Raw genomic sequence first — 16,460 nt, 5'->3', positions numbered from 1 at the left:
CACATGATATATTGAAGCAGGTATCTTTTCATCCTCTGTCTAAAACACATCACTCAAGGTCAAGTGATCTTACAAGAGAACAAATCAACAGTGTCCCTTCACAATTTCACTCGATATCAACTTTGTCTTGTGTGTTTTTTTCCACCAGGTCAAATATCGAGATCAGGGTGACGTTAACCAGGGTTTAGGATCATGGCTTCGTTGAGGTACGCTATCACAACAAAATGCACAATGTTAGACGACTCTTGCTGAATCAATTAAACCAAAAAGTATATAAATATGAATGAAATGTGATGCAGCAACGTATAATTTGACTCCCTCAGCTGTTTGGTAAAACTCGAGGCCTCTCTGATGCTCTGATTGTGTCGCTCTGTCTGATGGTGTTTCCTTGGGTAAACAGGTCCCTTGCTACTCTGGGACAATTATTCCACAGTGCACTCTGTAATTATACTATTATGTAGAGTTATTCTCTTCATCTGCATGCGTCGTCAATCATCGCTGTGCAATTTATAAATGTGCCCATGGGTTTACGAGCCCAAAGGCAAACAAAAAGCCTCTTCACAATATGTTCCAGTAGCTCGTCAGGTATATGGTTACCTCAGCATCATCATCAACATACTATTTGAACTATTTCTTTGTGTTCTTAAAGATTTATACAGTCAAGGTTTGTTGAATAACCTTGTCAATGATAGTTAAAATGGAGCGGAGTATGAGTCGAGTAGCAAACAATCTTGCACACAAAGAGAATCAGTGAACCAAGAGGCTTTTTATGAAAGTTTATTTTACATATCCTGTTATTCCCTTAATATGAGGTGTCCATACATGATTCATGATCCTTTATTCTTGCTACGAAATGTATTAGACAAAAGAACTTCAACGACAGTAAGAGCAAATCAAACAAACAGGCCACCGTCAGATGGGAGTCACCCGACCTCCCCGGGAGATCTCCGTTGGAAGGTAATTAAAAGAAGAGTGTGTTATCCATCGCTCCTCATTAATATACTTTGAATTAACCACTTTCAGGGGAGAGGGATGGGGAGGAGGGGACGAGCACGAAAATCCATGAAGGCCTTAAAGTAATCTCTCTCTGTCAGGTCGGTCCAAACGGGGAGGGTCGGCTCATTACGGCCCCCCGCGGGAGATGAATGGGTCAGTCAGGCAGCGAGGAGAGCTGGGCTGGACCGCTGCGTTGACGGACAGATCCTCACAAGGAGTGTGTGTGTGTGTGGGTGTGCATTTGTAAATATGTGTGTGAGGGAGTAAACACAATGAACGCCAAAGCCAAAAATACTTAGCTGTACGTGCCATCTTTGACGGGGAGCAGGTGTGCAGACGGAGCTCCATGCTGGGATACAAAGCAGGGTTAAGACTCTGATGTCTGCAGTCAACAATCATGGTGATTTAACTTTGACCTCATGGAGGGGGCTCCTGTCACATCTGGCCAGCTGAGGCAAACATCACACACACAGAGGGGTGCTCCAAAATAACACTGAACTGCCTCTGACTTTGAGAAAATTCTGTTGAAAAGAATTGGTCGGAGTATAAAGAAAAAAAATTGAAGGTAGTTTTTTGTTTTAATATTACCTACAGTTGCATTGTAGTGAACCTTCAAATAATCAAATCTGTTCCTTCATCTGCCACCAGGTGGTGGTGTAGTCTTCTGTCTCGTCGAGACATGAGGAGGACAAGGAGCTTTGTTAATCGATTTCAACTCTAAACATATCTGAATTTCATGTTATACTTTCAACATCATTACCTGCCGTTATAGACCAAACAAAGTTCAATGATTCCATTCGCTGGTTTGTGATTCTGAATCACATGTCAGTCAGGACTGTCAGTGAAAGGTTGAGGGTTTGTTAATGGTATTCGATGAAAAGGGGTCAGGGGAGAGTTATGATTATATTAGATTGGAAGATGAAATCTGTTCCATACTATGAATTGATATATCTGTTCATCGTTTAAAACGGCAGAATGAGACTGTGGGGCTTAAGCTTGTTCATTAAAATCCATCGATTCATTTAATAAATTGGATTTAAACAATTACAGTATGTATCACGGCACCACATCACACACATCGGAGCACTTGTGTGAAATCGCAGAGGGACGAGCACTTGTAGCCACTGTAATAAATACACACACACACACACACACACACATACACACACAATTTAGCATTTTACTAACATTTTCCTTTCCTCTCTGCTGTCATTCACATTAGCAAAACACACTACAGCAGCGAGACCTCGGCTAATAGGTCCTGACATCTTCTCAACACAAGGACTTTGTAAGAAGACTAATTATTATCACTGACCACTGGCTTTTAAATGAAAGTAATACACCGCGAATAGGTCAGCAGCATTGTAGACGACAGTCTGAGGGGGGTGGGGGCTGAACCAAATGTTATTCACTACATTCACTTTTGTGTTTGCTTCGCATTCTTGTGTACGGCATCAGAGACCTTTCATCGTGTGAGAAAAATGTCAGCTATCATTAGCTCGAGATAATTGCGGGTTTCACACAGAGTCTCTTTTTTTTTTTCCTTTCAGGTGAACGAGGGAACGTGTGGGCGGTTCTATCAGAAGTGTGTATATGAACAGCGACAGGAGCATGATCATCTCTTACACACACAGCCAAATGTGAGTTTGACCTTTCACAACAGCAGCATGGACACCCACAATTATTCTCATCGAAGCGAATCTGCTCTGTCACTCCAGACCGGATGAAATCCCGGCTTCTCTCTCTCCCTCCCCCAAACCACTGTCCATTTTGTAACCTGCACGAGACTCTTTTGCACGTTTCACTGAGTTCTTCTGTCTTTTAACAACGGTTTATAGTCTTTACTGAGAAGGTTTTCACGATGGGAGCGGGGCTACAAGAAGGTGGTACTGTGTGTTGAGAACAGGGAAGCGCAGGAGACCAGAGCGGCGTGGCAGGTGATCCTCAGAGCCTCACTGGAGGCCAGAGTTCAGATCTTTACAAAAACATTGGAACTTTTTCAAAAATGTTGTTGTTGTGAAAAAAAACCAACGTGTACTGCTGACGACAATGAACTGTATTTTGCACAATTGTTTCACTGGCCGAAGTATGCTCTAGGACTTTATTGTTCTAGACTGACTGTGACAATATGTAGATAATGTGTCTTTATAAAAATAAAAAATAAATCTCTTCTCTCTCTCCACCTTCTCGTTTCCTCTACCTCCATTTGTTTTTTGTCTTTTGTGTATAGTGAAAAATGTGACTCTCTCCACAGTTTGTTCTTGTTTTATTAAAATATGTCATCAATACAATGCTGTACAGCTATATGATCCATAATGTGGCCATAATGCGAGAAATACAAGGAACAACACAACCATGAACGTAGTTATCAGTCTCTGGCAAACTCTCGTACAAGTCATATAACAGTAGTATGTAACCTTTGTCTGCCAAAACAATGCAACCAACAGTATTCATCGAATGTGAAATATGTTGTTCAAGCAAAATGATGCGATGGCCCGCGACCGAATGCTTGAGTTGAACAAAATGAGTCTTACCAACTAACTAAGAGGCCACAAGTCGCTGACCCCAGAGTAAAGAGCAGGACGAGAGGAGGGGGAGATAAAAGGTCAAATGTGTGTATCAGTGGAGGCAGATGGTAGAGATCCCTGTCTCCTAGAAATTACATTTATAACAGAGGGGTTGTGAAAAACAAGCACAATGAGTAAACAATGACTTGAGTCCAGCGCTAATGCTATTAGAAATGTTCTCGTCTCCATTCAGCATTTCCCCTGAGGAAAAAGTTCACAGATTTGTACCTCACAGGGGGATTAAACGGAGGCTTAAGGCCACCGCTGCCCCATGATCCCTCACCGACTTCGCACTCGTTCAGTTTTGTGCAGACTTCAGGGTCAAGCCTATAGTTCCTGCTGTGGGGACTGAATCCAGGTCATCGCAGGGTGTAAGACCATGTTTGCATACGTGCATCCCTGTCAAAGAATTTTGTTCTTTTCAAAATCAGCACATATGAAAATGTTGATGTCTGTCTATATCTGCCTGCCTGCCTGCCTGCCTGCCTGTCTGTCTGTCTGCCTGTCTGTCTGTCTCTCTGCCTTTCTGTCTGCCTCTATATCTGCCTGTCTGTCTGTCTGTCTGTCTATCTGCCTGTCTGTCTGTCTGTCTGTCTCTCTCTCTGTCTGTCTCTCTCTGTCTGTCTGTCTGTCTGTCTCTCTCTCTGTCTGTCTGTCTCTCTCTGTCTGCCTGCCTGTCTGTCTCTCTCTCTCTCTCTGTCTGCCTGCCTGCCTGTCTGTCTGTCTCTCTCTCTCTGCCTGCCTGTCTGCCTGTCTGTCTGTCTCTCTCTCTGTCTGTCTCTCTCTCTCTCTGTCTCTCTGTCTGTCTCTCTGCCTGTCTGCCTGCCTGCCTGTCTGTCTCTCTCTCTGTCTGTCTGTCTCTCTGTCTCTCTGTCTCTCTCTCTGTCTGTCTCTCTCTCTCTCTGTCTCTCTGTCTCTCTCTCTGTCTGTCTCTCTCTCTCTCTCTGTCTCTCTGTCTGTCTCTCTGCCTGTCTGCCTGCCTGCCTGTCTGTCTCTCTCTCTGTCTGTCTGTCTCTCTCTCTTTCTCTCTGTCTCTCTGCCTGTCTGTCTGTCTGTCTGCCTGCCTGCCTGTCTGTCTCTCTCTCTCTCTCTGCCTGTCTGCCTGCCTGTCTGTCTGCCTGCCTGCCTGTCTGTCTCTCTCTCTCTCTGCCTGTCTGCCTGCCTGCCTGTCTGTCTGTCTGTCTGTCTGTCTCTCTCTCTGTCTGTCTGTCTGTCTCTCTCTCTCTCTGCCTGTCTGTCTGCCTGCCTGCCTGTCTGTCTCTCTCTCTCTCTGCCTGTCTGTCTGCCTGCCTGCCTGTCTGTCTCTCTCTCTGTCTGTCTGTCTGTCTGTCTCTCTCTCTCTCTGCCTGTCTGTCTGCCTGCCTGTCTGTCTCTCTCTATCTCTCTCTGCCTGTCTGCCTGCCTGTCTGTCTGCCTGCCTGCCTGTCTGTCTGTCTGTCTCTCTCTCTGTCTGTCTGTCTCTCTCTCTCTCTGCCTGTCTGTCTGCCTGCCTGCCTGTCTGTCTGTCTGTCTGTCTGTCTCTCTCTCTCTGTCTGTCTCTCTCTCTCTCTGCCTGTCTGCCTGCCTGTCTGTCTCTCTCTCTCTCTGCCTGTCTGCCTGCCTGCCTGTCTGTCGGTGCTCTTATAAACGCTGCCACCTCTCCACCAGCGCATTTGTTCCCCTCCTCTGCTTCAGGAGACGTTTCACCGAGAGACGCACTTCATCATGTCTCCGGCTCTGCGCGCACAACTGCTCCTCTTCCTCGTCTCCATGTCCTCCAGGATGGGGCTCAGTCGCTACATCGAGGTAAGACCCCGGTTTGTTTGATAGTTATAGATATAGTTGTATAGTTCTAGTTGATAAGTCGGGTTTAAGGTATAATCTGTGAAGTAAAGATGTCAGCCGCAACTTGACGACTGCCTGTGTGATGTTTGATTCAGGACATCGAGTCTTCAGATGGATTATATTCTCTGCTCAGTCTGGACCAGAAGAGAGAAACAGAGGATTTCATTTTCCGCCGACCTCTCAGTAAGTTGTGCTCTTTACCGACTTGGCAAACAACCCAGAAGTCCTGATGCAGAGATGTTGTAGTTCTAGTGTCATGTCCTGTACCTGCATTCACAATCAGAACAATGAACTTAGTGAAAGAAAGAATGTGATCAATGTAGAGCTTCAACAGTTGATCGATTCATCTATTAATATTCGATTACTAAATTTATCGCCGACTATTTAGATCATCGATTAGTATTTTTTCGAAGTATTTTTATTTTTTTTAAAGTCAAAATTCTCTGATTTCAGCTTCTTAAATGTGAATAGTTATTGGTTTCTTTGCTCCTCGGTGACAGTGAATTAAATATCTTTGGTGTGTGGACAAAACAACATATCATGGGGTTTCACCATTGTAGGACATTTTATGGACCAAACAACTAATCGATTAATCCAGAAAGTGATCGACAGATTAATCGATTATGAAAATAATCCTTGCTTGCAGCCCTAGGTCAATGAAGACGTCAGTGTTTAAGTAAGTCCACTTTGATCAGAGTCCACTTCTCCCCAGAGCTAAAATCTGCTGTATTTCATGCAACAACAAAAAAAAGAAAAGGAGACGTCACAACAACACAACAACAAATCTCCAGCCACACACTTTTGTTGGGCATTGTTGTGTTTGACCAGGATTGCGTCACACGTTCAGCACATGACCAATGTCTACGGATCAAACAAAAATCACAGGATTTTCTCTTGATCCAAAGACGGGTGAAGATTTTTCCGTGAAATCCCTTCGCTATCAGGAGGATGAGCGAAACACGTGTGTACTTGTGTGTTTTGTGGTCCATAGGGTGCTTGGACATGCTAGCCACCGATGGCTACTTCACCTTCGTGGCGACGCAGCCGCAGCCGGCCTGCGCTGCCTTCGTCATCGCCGAGCCCAGTGAGGTCATCAGCCTGGAGCTGTTTGACGTCAGCATCGACTGCGGCGCCGGGGATTTCATCAAGGTTGGCCCCCACTCGCCAAAAATAGAAATAAAAAATCCCACACATCCTCAGCCGTCACGGCCAGAGGAGGACGGGAAGTTCATTTCATTTCCTGAATTCCATTTCATCTCTTTTCCGTTCCATTACATCGGTGCCAAGCGGGGTTAAGGCAGTGTTTAAGGGCCAAACACCACACTGGCTCTTCTCTGCATTGGTCACATCACGCAGAGCAAGTGTGGGAAGCGGAGGCTTTGGTTCTGAAGCCAATGCCCGCCAGTTACATTGCAGTGTCAGCTCATGTGGGCCACACTGGTGAAAAAAGGCACGACAGCGAGAAAAGACTGGGAATTCTATCACTTTATAACAGTGGCTGAGTTTGACTGAGGTTCTGTTCCTGATAACCAACGGCAGCTGGCTGTAACTTGCACACATCATCATCATCATCATCATCATCATCATCATCATCTAGAGAATGATGCTCATCATGTTCACGAAAACCAAACACACCTCCTCGTCTTTTTTTCCCTTTTTTTTTTTACATGCGTATATAAACACGATTAACTAAATATTTATAGATCAACGGTAGTAAATAAGATTTACACAACATGTAATGGTGGATAGCGCTGTGAATCTCATTGGAATGACAGCCGTAGAAAAGCCACCTTAATTGCCCTTTGAAGGTAAAATGAAATTGACTGTCTTTGACACAACAGCAGATGCTTGAATCAAGCTTAAGAGAAAACTGTTTTTGGAGATCGGCATATTGACCAATGCAAACATTAAATCAAAATACTTTTTATATTTTTTTACTCAGCTTTGGCTCTTTACTTGGTGGGGAACCAAATATTCTTCCACCATAAAATGTGGCTACAATAGTCCGTCATGTTCACTCTACTTAGTATTATGAAGAAGAAAAAAGTCATATAATAGTAAAAAAGAAAGAATGACAATTTGTCATATTTCATTCTAGTTGTTTTCTCCAGGACCCAGCTTGGAGCACTGGTATTCATCAAAACACTTTTTTCTTTTACTTCAAATTTTCATATCTTATCTGATGTTTTCCCATAACTAATGTTGTTTTGCCAAAAGAAGAGGAGGTGTGAGTGAAACGCTGAATTGATAAAATGACTATTAGCTATTTTTTGGAGGAGGATTTATATGAAAATTGAAATACAACATTTCCTCCTCCAGATGTTTGACGGCTGGGTCCTGAAGGGAGAGAAGTTCCCCAGCAGTCAGGACCACCAGCTCCCTGTGCACGAGCGCTACACGGACTACTGCTCCTCTCCGGCGACGGGAGCCGCCAGCCGCTCCTCTCAGAACGTCGCCATGATCTTCTTTCGCATCCACAGCCACGACAGCGGCTTCACCCTCGCTGTCAAAAAGCTGCACAACCCCTTTCGTGAGTCCTGCCGCTCATCTTTGAAGTCGATGTATGGCGGAGAAAGTTTGAGGGAAGTAGAAAGATACAGAGTAAATAGAGAGAATGCCAAAATTGTAAAACAGAATTTTAAATAAACCATGATAAAAAAAAAGTACAAACAAGGACCAAGGACTTGCATCTCCATCAAATTTGTGTTGTCTGTGCTTTAAGGTGACGGATTGACTGGCGCTCCCTGCTTGTGTGCACACATGTGTGTGTTTTTCCTGGACATTTGGCGCTTGGTTGAGCATTAAATCAAGGCCGAGAGCGACAGGAAGAGATTGAATGAGAGGGATGCACCTGTTTTCCAGCTGCTTGACAAACACGGCGTTAACACTGTGTCAGGCAACATAACATAACAATCCGAGTCTGGCTGCAAAGGCGATGACAGACAAAGACAGAGCGCGGACACGAGAGGGAGGGTTGACCGGATTATCTCCCAACGGCCTTGTCACCCCAATTGGATAAGACTGGCCATGAAGCAACATTAAAACGTGTATGAAAATATGTGAGGTATATATGACACATAAATTAGTCACAGCAAACAAGTTCTGTCCTTAAACATTTGGAGACCCCCTCCCGGCCAATAAGGACTTCCCCCTTTGGGACGGTCAGTTTTGAAAAGCACAAATGTTTTATTCATTTTATTCACTCTCTCCCTTTGTACAAATGTTAATGTAACCAACATTAAAAGAATGGAAAAATGATAAACATGCACAACAGTCGAAAGCCATCCACATGTTGCTCTTGCAGAACAGATAGCACTTCATGATAGTTATTCTAACATTCTCCCCTCGGCTTTGATAGGCAAGGGCTCATTTACCATGAAAATGTTTCTAAATGAACAACAGGCCCGCAAGAGTAAAGTGTTCCGACTCCAGTTGGTGCCCGTCTAGTCTGCCATACTGTTATCAATTCAAATTTCATTATTTTCCCATCTTTGTCATCAGAACTGGGATTGAATAGCCACGCTCGTCCCTAATTGTGTCCCCCTCCCCGCAGTCAGCCTTGATTATGTCCTATTTGTGACATGAGGTGTCAATAATTAGTTTCTCTAGTGATGGGTGCTTCTAATTTGAAATCTCTGCCTGTGTGTGCATGTGTATGCGTGTGTGTGTGTGTGTGTGTGTGTGTGTGTGTGTGTGTGTGTGTGTGTGTGTATAAAGCCTGCAACATCATGTCTCAGAGTCCAGAGGGCAGCTTCACCATGGTTATGCCACACCAGCGCAGGAACTGCAGCTTCTCCATCATCTACCCCGTGGAGATGCGACTGACAGAACTCAGCCTGGGGCAGGCCAGGAGCAACGAGCTCAGCCCACAGGTGAGACACAGACAGAGACACAGGCAGACAGACAGACAGGGAGACAGGCAGACAGGCAGACAGACAGACAAAAAAACCTTGTGTTTCGCCTTGAAAGAAACCTCTTACTGAAGCTGTACTCTCGCTTTATTTGAATTCTTTTTTTAAATAATCACATTTATGAGACAGAATGATGGCATTCAAAGAGTCAATGGCCTGTGGTTTAACCGTGGTACTGCCACTGTCATCGCAAACACTTGTAAGCAGATGGTGATAATGTAAAATGAGATTTGCACATGTTTTTGTTTTAGTGGTGCAGCCATATACTAATCATATAAATCTCAATGCTATTTACAGCTTGATATAAACCTTCAGTTCATCATTATGACCCATCAAACTCTGGGTCAAAACTAATGCCATTCAGCTAAGCATGAACAAACCTCGTAACCGATTTGTTTTGCAGTCCGTCATGATTCTGGTGCTGTGCTCATTCACCAATCAGAGCTCTGTGTGGTGTGGTGGTTAGAAGCTGGAGGACAAATGAAAAAGCACGTCAATGCAGCTGTATCAGTTTGTGTAAGTGGAACAGAAAGGTAATTCCGGTTCCTTGTCAGGCTCCAGGATCCTCTGGGATCATTTTCATTAAATCCTCTTAGGTTAAGAACCAACATTTAACAAAAAACTCCCATAACTCATTCAGTTTAATTTGGTTCATTTGTGCAAATACTGAAATGTAAAAAAAAAAAAGAATCTGTTATTTTGGACAGGCTAGCTGCTTCCCCCAGTTTCCATTCTTTATGACCGGCTTCCATTCTGACCTTATACATATTGAATTTGCCATGTGTGGATGTCACAGCAATAGACAGCTGAAAACAATCCGAGGATTTTGAGAGTCGTGCACAAACAATAGACCTTTGAGACAAAATGTGTATTTAATGCAATAAACAAGTGTGTTGTTATCAATTGTTTGTTTTTTTGAAACGGCAATGTATCAAATGACAAAGTGAAAACAATGTGAAACGGATCACAGCATTATCAAGTTCAACTCATAGAAAAGAACCTTGTAAATATGCCAAGCTGCAAAATGTGATGCAATAGGTGGACAGAATAGTAGAAATATTTAAAGTACGGAAGTGTAAAAGATATGTATTCATATCTTTTACACTTTACATGGCAAGAAATCCATATCTCTTTCAGTAAGAGAAGGACAGAAACGGTGTGAATTCTGTATGAAAAGGCTCCTGAAGATGTTAGCAGCTGCTCTGACGCCGGCTGCCAGACCTCTGACATTATGACAAACTGTGAGTTCCTCATTCACGGGGGCCAAATACAACAGCGTGACATTTTCTACTCAAACGCTGAGGAGAGTTCGAAGTCTTCCAGAAATCAAGTGGAACAATTTAAAAGATGATTTGTGCTCACAGTTGTACAAGCAAATACAGCTGCTTGTAATCATATCGCATGTCAAGAGTCTGTCATAAAAGAGGAGCGTAGATATAAATCATGGACCAAGGGACTGAAACGTGAGCTGCTCTTTCGGCCTATTATTATTTTTTATTGACAGTGATCGCCTGCACAATGTCTGCCTCCTGGGCTTCGGGCCACCCAAGACAGCTGCGATTGGTTTAAAGAAATACTAACAAGCCGGATCAGTTTTTTCCACTAAAGTAGAATCATAATATGTGCAACCAGACCATTCTCCAGCGCTGACACGATCTGGCATATGATATGTTTCACCACACAGTGAGACCTGGCAAATGTGCTGAAAGCCTTTTCTTCTTTATGAAGCAGAATCTTTGTCCTCGTGTTTTGTAGCCCGCATGTGGTACGCGTGGGCATTAAACGACTTTTCAGGAATATGTTCTGCGTCACATTTGCATCCATGTGAATGTGCCGGGAGACACAAAACAGACGGCTTGCCTCAACCTCACTTCACCACCGGTACACTGTTGTCTGTGTTCTACAGAGGCAGGTGTGGTCAGCCTGTGCGGGGTCAGGTGACTATGTGGAGCTGCTAGGGGGCAACGGGGTGGACACCTCAAAGATGTTCCCTGTGGCTGACCTCTGTTTCTCCCTCGCTGGGCTCGGTGAGTCTGCAAAATGTGCAAATTGTATTTTACAACCTGATTTCCCTTACAAAGTTAAACGCCGATACATTTCCACCTCTTTTGTAAAACCAGCCCGTCAATATTCGTGTCAGTTGCTGCACGCCATCCCCGCAATAGTGTATGATCAGGAATATTTCATTGACCTTGACATAACATTTTCACACATTTTCAATTTTTAGTCCTTTTTAGAGTCATTAGCAGGTTATCAGACAACATGTCCCGTGTGTGCTCCGGTGTAAAGTCACTGTTTTCTCTCTTCGCCCCTTCAGCCCAGATGAAGATCGGTTGTGATAACTCCGTGTTGAGGCTGGTCTCCAGTGGGAACTACATCAACCGCGTTTCCTTCCAGTACCGACTACTGGAACACAACGAGCTCCCCAACACCCGAGAGAACAGTCTGGTCAACTTCTGCACTGTGGAATAAGAACATGTCCCAGTTTGACTCATGCCATCAATAAATATTTTGTATTGTTATTGCCAGATATTTTATTTACTGTCTTGAATATGTTAGCCTTGGTCACAGAATATTTATTTGAATGATTGTTTTCAGTCTACTCAGATTTATGGAGTATGGTGGATTTCGTTGTTTTCCTTTAAAGCCGTTTGTCATGAAAACCAGCGAGAGCAACCTCCCCTCTGTTGTTCTTAGTTTATATCAGTTTCTGTTGGAGGGTTTTCATCTCTGCTGTCTCTTGTTTATATTACCATGACAATTTAAAAATAAATATGACTCGCATGACAAAGCAAATTTTGAATGTCCTTCTTGAGTGAGTGTCTCTGTAGAAGTTTCCTTGATTTGTGTTTACTACTGTGCCTCTGCAGGATTCATCCACTTTGCCCAAGGCCGCAATACTACTAAGCTCTTTATATCTGAAAATATGGCAATGTTCTTCAGTCTAGTTCAGATGGAAATACAATACATGATGTGCTTATGTGTTTTTTTTCCAGCAATACGTATCCATGAGTTGCCAATATTGGGTTTGATCAGGGCAGATGATGGAATAGAAACAGTGGACACGTCTCCTGCTGAAGGCAGTATTGGATCCTTGTGCCCGCCCCCTTTTTGGTGTGGAGAGGTAAGTGAGAATTATAAATAATAAAAAAGCTAAAAGGTAATAATTGGCAGACTATTAGTGCATCTTCTTGTGCATTTGTTCTACTTTTTGGAGTCTGAATCTAATCTCAAACGAACAACAAAAATACTGTCTCAAGCACTTTAAGGTTATTTTATATGAGTGAAAAGCCATTGAGAGCCTGAAGAGTAATCTGTGAGCCCATAAAATCAATTTCAAAACATTTTGGGAGACACGTGTGACCAAGCCCAAACAGGAGGGATGTGGTCATGGCTCTGGTTAAAAGCCAGGCAGCTGAGTTCTGCACAGTATGGAGTCGATCAATAGATTTTTGGCTAAAAGAAATAAGAAATAAGAGCATGTAAAATGGTCTGCATGTTTTTCACGAGTAAAGGAAAATATTGTACTTTTGAAATAAAAACATAACTTGACCGACTTTGAGGACATAACTTGGCTCAAGTGAAATATTGCTACATCGACTGGAAGGATTGCCATGAAATTTAAGACTTTTATCATCCTGTCCATATCAATTGCAGGAACTTATAAGATTCCTAAACTTTATAACAGCAGGTCCAAAGTTACATTATTGTAAAACCTAATGGCATTCCCATCTCAGCTTTACTCTGTTTTGTGTTATTGTCAAAAGTTATAATGCAAACACACAAAACTAATATACTAAATATGGTAAACATGATACAGTACCTTCTCAACATTGTGTATACAAAACAAGTCAAAAACATCAGACCTAGTTGGAATATTACTTTGGATCCAGAGGATTAACTTGATTAACTGATCGGTCAAAGGTCAAAGGTCAACGTCAACTGAAACATGATCTGAAAAAACACACTTTCCAAGATATCTCCAAGAATAATAGAGCTTGAGAGATATTCTAAATGTTATATTGATCACAAATATATTCCCTATCATATGACATCATGTGATAAGTGACGTCATAAAGAAGTCGCAAAGAAAATGATGTCATGCATATTTCAAAAAAGCATTTTTCGAGGAATCTCTGTGTCCTATAGGACTATGGACACAAACTAAAGCTTTTATAGATCAAAAAATAATTCATGATAATAAAGTTGGAATGACGTCATCATGAGGTAACGATTAAGTTAGAAAATGACGTCATATAATGTAGTACTGCATAAAATGTTTGCATCCAGTAGGATTAGAGACACAGTCTACACAGTTTATTTAGAGTTAGCAATCATTCATCATTTATGGTATAAATGAGATCAAGACGTTATGAAATGCTATTATGTCACTAATAAAAAGTAAGCATTGATTTAGACATACATATATAATACAGCACTGGGTATAGCTCTTCAGATGATTTTCATTGGCGTGTGGTTTTGATAAACAGTGTGTGGTATGGAAATGCTAATATTTGCACAAATACATATAAATTCCAGTTTTAGATCTAATGCGTGCAAGCGTAGTCGCAGCCGACGTCATTGATGAACCCTGCAACGACAAATGCAATGCAAATGTGTATGTGTATTCCAGTGTATTAAAATATGTCCTTGGCAATTAGTATTAAGCAGTGCAGTTCTCTTGTTTTTTTGGTAATCCAATCTGTTCCAGACACAAACGTTGATCATTGCTCAAAATCATAATTGAAAAAGGCTGTGCTCTGAAAGCACAGAATCACAGACGAACATGCAGTGTTCTAACACGTTCAGAACGCAGGTTCGCTTGTGACCCTTCTCCATCTCTTCATAGACTGTTTCGCCCTGAGCTCCGACATACTGTACAGTTGTGGATCCTCAGTCTGAACCAATGTGCAGCTCTTAATGGGATTATCCCACAAGCCTCAGTGCTCTCATTCCCCTCAACATCCCCCTAACTGGCTCGCTTTTGATCTTCTCCTTACGTGGAATTAATCTCAAACCTGCTCAACCGCGATGATTCAATTAACCAGCGGATGTCTTTTTTTTTCACTCGATGTGTTGCAATTTTCAGTCTTCATTAGGGAACGAAATGCACTTTGGATGCCATCGAAAGGGATAAAGTCTGTGTTTGTTGCAAACACTGGGCACAGCGGTCTTCAATAGTCAGTGATGTATTTATAGTGTTAGTGGAAATGAGTTTGTCACTTATTGGGCCAAGAAAGGGTCACATATCACCGAATGAGACATGCTTGTGTTATTAATAACACTACGGAAACAGAAAGACGATAATCATGTTTATTTAAGATATTATTCACTGTTGACTGGCTAGTGAAAATGCCAGAGAGAGAAAAACTTCATTATTCTCTTTCTCTTTCCAAAGAGCAGTTCTCCATTGGTATATTTTCTATGATTGTATATATTGGGATATTTAAAAAATTAGGTTTTACTTTGGTATCATTGAATGACATACAGCATACCATTTTTTCAGGCAAAACAAAAAAATCCCCTGATCAGAGAGCTAATAAACACTGCATGAGGGCATTGACTCCCCAATAATTTGATTCTAATATCAAAATGAACATCAGCTGAAACTATTTCCTGTGCAGAGGTTTCGATTTCCAAATTCATTTGCTGCTCAACATAATATCACAAACGTTCTGTTTTGGTGGAAGAAGACGTCTTTTGACCATTCTTATGAAAAATTTAATGATTTGTATTTGTGTAGCACTTTTCTAGTCAACCACTCACTGCAATTTTTACAGTTCAAGTCACATTCACAGTCACACACACACACACACACACAACAAATTATATACAGTTCACTATTCTCACATGGCGTATATGTGATTAAAGTATGTGACTTTGAGGTACTTCACTTTAAAAATGTAGTTGCTGTGTCCTGCGTCGGTTTAGAGTCATTTCTTGAATTCACATCTGTTAAACATAAATAATCAATTGATAAAATAACAATTTCTCCCGTTCATTCATCAACATGACACTGCTCAGTTAATATGGCTCCCACAGCGAGCTGCTGCAATCAAGTGTGGCCAAGTGTGATCCCACTGAGCAACAAGCCGACTCGCAGAACATAATCTTGTGCATGATTTACTGTGATTATGTTTGAAGGAACCTCTGATTGAGCTACAGTAACATTGGGTTTTTTTAGTTCCATGATTTGATGTGAAATCACAATTGCAGATACAAAACTAATGTGTGGTAATTCTATTTTTGATTAGTAGTAGAGATTCATCAGGTTTTTCAATTTAAAAAAAAGCTAAAATCTCACTTTTACTCTTCAGTTTTTACTTTTTGTTATTACAATTTATTGATAATATAAAGCAATACAAACTACTGACATGGTGAATACACACAGATGAATTATATCCTGAAACTGGGGTGATTGTATAATGGTAAAACCCTTGTTGTTTAGTTTTCCCTTTGATTTTGCAGACCACGTCACGTTAGGAGTGACTGAACAAAGGTCTCTCTGTTTTCTTTTTTATGTGCAGTTACTGTGTAATAAACCACTTTGAATAGATATTAGAGCCGATAGTCAGCCGGGTGTGGTCTTGTTCTGCTCTTTCACAAGTGCTCAGCAGGTCATTTGGAAGTTTGTGGGGCTGTGATTTTACTTCACAAATACGTCCATTAATTGTACAATGGGAATATGATTACTCCGGTAAATCAAAGCGTGACCCCTGGCTGCCACCGAGTTGTAAATATTGAAAAAAAAAATGTTCTGCAGCTTTTAATGTAGCATGTTGTTATACATCAGCCATAGCTGTTATTTTGTACTCAACTCTATTATGATTACGTCCCATTTACCTGATTTTACAAGCAAATTGCAACCATACATTCCTGTTACAAAAGACTATTGCCAAAAAAAGTAGATGAATTAAAGTAAATTGTGAGAATATTCAATATTTTGGTAGGTACTTGAATTTGGTCTCAGACAAATATGTTAAGTGTGCCACCTTTTGCTTTCTCCTATACTGCCCTCTACTGCGAAAGATGTGATTTTTTTTTTCCATCTGTGATCACAAGGCTGTGCTCTTCCTCTTACTGTTCCTCTCCTAACCCTAAAACCCCACAATGAAACCACAAAAAGATAGCAACAGTTGTCCAGTAAAGGAAATTACAACTC

The 16,460-nt window shown here is 41.8% G+C and overlaps 1 protein-coding gene across 1 annotated transcript; it reads left to right on the top strand.

The window, feature by feature from the left end:
- The first annotated feature begins 5,194 nt into the window (after window positions 1-5,194).
- Window positions 5,195-12,085, top strand: LOC118314546 (corticotropin-releasing factor-binding protein). Its single transcript, XM_035641071.2, has 7 exons — window positions 5,195-5,348; window positions 5,483-5,570; window positions 6,379-6,536; window positions 7,707-7,917; window positions 9,105-9,259; window positions 11,205-11,325; window positions 11,616-12,085. Exons 1-7 carry the CDS (start codon window positions 5,268-5,270, stop codon window positions 11,768-11,770), a joined length of 969 nt encoding a protein of 322 aa, XP_035496964.1. The 5' UTR covers window positions 5,195-5,267; the 3' UTR covers window positions 11,771-12,085.
- Window positions 12,086-16,460: the final 4,375 nt, after the last annotated feature.

Source organism: Scophthalmus maximus, chromosome 19, assembly GCF_022379125.1.
Source record: "Scophthalmus maximus strain ysfricsl-2021 chromosome 19, ASM2237912v1, whole genome shotgun sequence".
Lineage (NCBI taxonomy): Eukaryota > Metazoa > Chordata > Actinopteri > Pleuronectiformes > Scophthalmidae > Scophthalmus > Scophthalmus maximus.
This window is presented reverse-complemented; position numbering and strand designations above follow the sequence as displayed.

What these genes read in the sequence shown, in the direction of transcription:
- LOC118314546 (XM_035641071.2), top strand. Translation starts at nt 5,268, where the DNA reads ATGTCTCCGGCTCTGCGCGCACAACTGCTCCTCTTCCTCGTCTCCATG. An exon ending in GGCTCAGTCGCTACATCGAG is followed by an intron (nt 5,349 to 5,482) that starts GTAAGACCCCGG and finishes TGTTTGATTCAG; the next exon opens with GACATCGAGTCTTCAGATGG. An exon ending in AAAGCTGCACAACCCCTTTC is followed by an intron (nt 7,918 to 9,104) that starts GTGAGTCCTGCC and finishes GTGTGTATAAAG; the next exon opens with CCTGCAACATCATGTCTCAG.